The following is a 5,721-nucleotide window of genomic DNA, read 5'->3' on the forward strand; positions in this document are numbered from 1 at the left end:
GGGGGTGTTAACTTGATACCAAATTTAACTTACTTCAATACGACAGAAAAATAGATACTCTAATATGTTCTATTTTTTGCTATAATGTATGTGAGCACAGAAATATACAATTTATAGTCACATAAATTCCTCAGATTTATTTTATCTGCTACCAGAAGGCACATTTTAAGATAAACTTAGTACCTATTCTATAAAAGGGGGGGTATACAATTTTTAGTCACATAACTTTCTCAGATTTATTTTATCTCACAAATTTTAAAAGCCTTTTCTTTTTTTTAGTTTAGTATTCAACTAAATACCTTCGCATAAATTTGAAGGGTGTAATAGTACTGGTGACACGGTGGATAGAGCTAGTGTTATCAAAAGCAATAAGTGCAGAAGAACTCTAAGGTCCGTTGGGGCTTTAAGCGCAAATCGTAAATAAAGTGTGGGCTTTAATGACAAAGGCGCAAAGGGAGAAAGAATACAAATATATATGTTTAGTCCAAAACTAGTAGTTTATAAACATGAATGGCAAACATATGAACCAAGAAATTAAAAAAATACTATAAAGTGAAAAATCAACTGTTTGGTGTCACTTCTTCAGAAGAGGTTCATTGGCAAGAAAAAGTATGCCTTAGAACTTTGATGATGACACTGAAGCACACACTAAGCGAAGCGCTCAACACGCTTTGAGCCTCACTTCAGGGATTAAGCGTGCTTTAAGCACCCTTTTGACACTGGGTAGAGCCCCATTTATATAATTATGAAATAGCCTACCAAATCTCACTTGCAATTAGATATATCCACTATCAAAATGATCCAGCACCAGTAGGACACAAAAGAATAAGGTGTGATCAAACTTTTACAAGCTACAATGTATCTTGTAATTACAAGAAAAGATCCGAACAACTTTACTTGCTCAGTACCAACTTGGTACTGAGATTTGTTAATGAAATCTACTTTTTTTGAAACTTACTTTAATCTATCAAAAATAAAAGAAGGAGGTTAAAAGTGCAGAAGCTAACAAAAGAAACTATACCTCACCTCTTTAAATGAATTGATAAAGCTCCATTTTACACTATCTTCGCTGTCACAAGGTGTTAAAACATTTCCAGGATATCCTCTAAAATGTACCTGCAGAGAGATTTCACGAAGGTGTTGCCAATAAACTAAGATGCATCCCTGATAATATAATAACTTGTTTCATTAACTAAAGCATGCTACAACATCATAAAAGTTAAGTCCAAAGTAACAAGGTGGTTGGATTCTGTAAGGCCGGTTTGAAAACCCACTTTGTATTTGAAATTGAGTGTAAATAGGTGTAATGGAATTTAGTGCAAATAGGTGTAATTATAGACTTTTTTTATGACCGTGGTGTCAGGGCCAGCTTTCACGCACCTCGACTAATTCCACAAGATACCTGCCACCTCCCACCAGGAACAAGTATCAGGTAACTCTGTCCACTAAGTCTAGGACGGGGGGAGAATCACCAAGTGTTTTTTGTCTCCGCTAAGTTTTGAACCTGAGACCTCAGGGGTTCTCAACCACTTCATTGACCACTAAGCCACACCCTTGGGTGCTAATTATACAGTTTTGGTATGTTTGTCTGAGTTTGACCAAGTAATTACTAGGCCTGGGTGTAATTAGGTGTAATTGAGGGAGTAATCACACTCTTCAATTCTTAAAAGGGGGTTGAAAATTGCTAGTAATTACATGGTGTAATTACAAGGTCATTATCTTCATTGTTTTAGTTTAACTTTAATTTCTATTCCTTTTAATTTATATTTTATTTAAAATTCTTTTTCATTTTGATATTCCTTTTTTTATTTTTTCAAATATATTATACTAGTAAAATTACCCGCGCTTTGCGCGTGAATTCAATATCACGGAATTTATAAAATAATATTTAAAATTTATCAATCATTAAAACTAAAAAACTATATTATCTTACATACAAGATTACGTTGTAACAAACATTAATAATGTAAAGGAAAATAAAAATTATAACATCTTATAATTTATCATTAATAACATAAGCATAAATTAATGACTGTAAAAATACATACTAGGATCCGCAACATAAGCAATGGTGTCAGTGAGCCGCTCAACAAGAGCAATGTACACGAATATTTAATTGTGCAGAAGAAGAAGAGGAGGTTCAGAATTTTCGTTGTTTTAAAATGGGAGGAAATCCCTCTATTTATAGATAACAAAGGGTAGTGTGAACAAATGTTTATTGTGCCTTATCGGAAAGGTTACAACTATTTGGAAAAGTTGCAAGTTGCAACCCTTCGGAAAATTCACAACATTTCATAAAAGTCACAACTTTTCATAAAGTAGCAACTCTTCATTAAAGTCGCAACTTTTCATAAAAGTCACAACTTTTGATAAAAGTCGCAACTCTTCATTAAAGTCGCAACTTTTCATAAAAGTCAAAACTTTTCATAAAAGTCCCAATTTTTCATGAAAAGGGAAGGCTAGTTTTGGAAATAAATAAGTTAAAAGGGAATTCTGGTTTGTGGTGGTGCCACGTAGGCGGGCCTAGGGTTCTCTTTTATATATATATATGATTTTTACATTGTTTATCTTTCATTTCTTTATTTCTCATTTCCAAACTTTCACTTTACGTGCCTCCATATAATTTCTCATATTTTGTTTCTTTCTTATTTATTTTTTTTATTTTCTTCATTTTGCTTAGTTGTGTTATTATTCTAAATTTTTGAAACTATACCTCATATTCATAGAAACAACGAGTCATCTCCAAACTTGACTTATAATGATTGCATTAAAGTTGGATTTTCTTGTTGAATGAGGTTATAGAGAAACTTAACATATACTTGGTGATGACAAAATTTATAGATTATTTTTTATCAAACATTTGAACAATGTTATGAAGTTATGGTTGTAATTTTTTTTGGTCAAACATGTAGTTCATGATATTTTGCAAATTGTGTGTGCTAAGTTAGAATCTTTATTAATCAATTCAACTAAAATATTATACATTTGGAAATTGTATATCAATAATTTATTGCAATATTAGTTACAAATTTACAATTATTTAACACTATATTTTAAAAAATTAATATGTATATACTTAGTGTGAGAAATATATGGGAAAAATATTATTGAATTGTTGTTCTAATTATTACATAGAGAACCCTATTTATAGACACTATATAATACAATTCCTTACCAAATAGGAGACTATAAACTATTCCTATTTTGTGTAGGATTGTGTTTACCTATTCTATTCTAACACTCCCCCTCAAGCTGGTGCATACAAATTATATGTACCTAGCTTGTTACAAATGTAATTAATACGAGGACCGGTGAGGGACTTGGTGAAGATATCTGCAAGTTGATCATTTGACTTCACAAATTTGGTAACAATATCACCTGAGAGTATCTTTTCTCTTACAAAGTGACAATCAATCTCAATGTGCTTAGTCCTCTCATGAAACACTGGATTTGATGCAATATGAAGGGCCGCTTGATTATCACACACAAGTTCCATATGACCGGTTTCTCCAAACTTCAGTTCTCCAAGCAACTGTTTGATCCAAACTAGCTCACAAGTTGCTACAGCCATTGCTCGATATTCTGCTTCTGCACTGGATCGAGCAACCACACTTTGTTTCTTACTCTTCCATGACACCAAATTACCTCCAACTAAAACACAATATCCGGATGTAGAACGTCTATCAAAGGGTGATCCTGCCCAATCAGTGTCTGTATATCCGGTGATATGCTCATGGCCTTGATCCTCAAAGAGTAGTCCTTTACTAGGAGCTGACTTTATATATCGCAGAATACGAACAACTGCATCCCAATGACTATCACAAGGAGAAGTCATAAACTAACTTACAACACTCACAGGTAAAGAGATGTCCGGTCTAGTCACCGTGAGATAATTCAACTTTCCAACTAACCGTCTATACCTTTCAGGATTACTGAGTTGCTCCCCCTGTCCTAGAAGGAGTTTAACATTCGGATCCATAGGAGTGTCAATGGGTTTACATCCCATCATTCATGTCTCCTCAAGAATGTCTAAAGCATACTTGCGTTGAGAAATAACAATACCAGATCTAGACTGAACAACTTCAATACCAAGAAAATACTTCAGTCTGCCGAGGTCTTTAGTTTGGAATGCCAAACTTTTGAATTACTGTGCTGAACTTTCCAAACCAAGCTCGAGGAGACTGTTTCAGACCATATAGTGACCGACGCAATCGACATACAAGGCTTCTAGACTCCCCTGAGCAACAAAACCAGGTGGTTGCTCCATATAGACTTCTTCCTCAAGATCACCATGCAGAAAAGCATTCTTAATGTCCAACTGATGAAGAGGCCAATGACGAACGGCAACCATAGATAGAAAAAGACGGACTGATGCTATTTTGGCCACAGGATGTAAGTGTCACTATAATCTAGCCCAAATATCTGAGTATACCCTTTAGCAACAAGGCGAGCCTTAAGCCGATCGACTTGACCATTTGGACCAATTTTGACCGCATAAACCCAACGACAACCAACAATAGACTTACCAGTAGGAAGGGAGACAAGCTCCCAAGTACCACTCGAATGTAAAAGCAGACATCTCATCAATCATAGCTTGCCTCCATCCAGAATGAGAAAGTGCTTCTCCTGTAGTCTTAGGGATGGAAATAGAGGACAAAGATGATACAAAAGCATAATGGGGTGAAGATAAACGATGATAGCTCAAGAAAGTATAATGTGGATTAGTATTTCGAGTAGATCGTACACCTTTTTGAAGTACAATCGATTGACTAGCAGGAGGCAAGGCCGCAGTGGGAGCAGGGTCCGGCGCATGACATGAATCATTTGAGACTATTGCTGGACGTGGACGTCGATGGTAAGTTAGGAGTGGTGGCACTACGACTGGAGATGGAGAAGATATTGTAGGTCCCTCAAAAGTCGGTACAGGCAAGACCTGAGGTATGGGCAAGACCTCAGAGATATCAGGATGATCAGAAGATGTGTAGTAAGGTTGAGATTCAAAGAATGTTACATCGGCAGACATAAGATATCGGCGGAGATCATGTGAATAGCAACGATACCCTTTTTGAACTCGAGAGTAACCAAGAAAGAAACATTTAAGAGCACGAGGGGATAATTTATCTTTTCCAGGGGCTAAGTTATGAACAAAGCATGTGCTCCCAAATACACGAGGAGGGATAGAATAGAGATGTGACTGAGGATATAGTATGGAATGTGGAACCTAATTCTGAATAGAAGATGAGGGCATTCTATTAATTAAATAGCAAGATGAAAGGACTGCATCTCCCCAAAAACGCAGCGGAACATGGGATTCAATGAGGAGAGTGCGAGCAGTCTCAATGAGATGCCTCTTCTTTCTTTCTGCTACACCATTTTGTTGAGGAGTGTATGGACAAGATGTTTGGTGAATAATTCCTTGGTCAGACATAAACTCCTGAAACTGGGATGATAAGTATTCTAAGGCATTATCACTACGAAAAGTACGAATAGAAACACCAAACTGATTTTTTATTTCAACAAAGAAACTTTTGAATATAGAAAATAACTCAGAACGATCTTTCATTAAGAAAACCCAAGTAAATCTCGAATAATCATCAATGAATCTAACAAAATAACGAAATCCTAAGGTGGAACTGACTCTACTAGGACCCCAAATATCAGAATGAACTAATGAAAAAATAGACTCTGAACGCCCCTCAGTACCACGTGAAAATGTGGCAC

At 35.7% G+C, this 5,721-nt stretch overlaps 1 protein-coding gene across 1 annotated transcript in view; it reads right to left on the reverse strand.

The window, feature by feature from the left end:
* Window positions 1–5,721, reverse strand: part of LOC102601732 (autophagy protein 5) — a 30,701-nt gene that overhangs the window by 6,993 nt on the left and 17,987 nt on the right. Inside the window, exon 4 of the mRNA XM_006350399.2 lies at window positions 1,027–1,116. Within this exon, the coding sequence (XP_006350461.1) occupies window positions 1,027–1,116 (90 nt within the window). The remainder of the gene's footprint in view (window positions 1–1,026; window positions 1,117–5,721) is intronic.

This window comes from Solanum tuberosum, unplaced genomic scaffold, assembly GCF_000226075.1.
Source record: "Solanum tuberosum cultivar DM 1-3 516 R44 unplaced genomic scaffold, SolTub_3.0 scf00122, whole genome shotgun sequence".
NCBI lineage: Eukaryota > Viridiplantae > Streptophyta > Magnoliopsida > Solanales > Solanaceae > Solanum > Solanum tuberosum.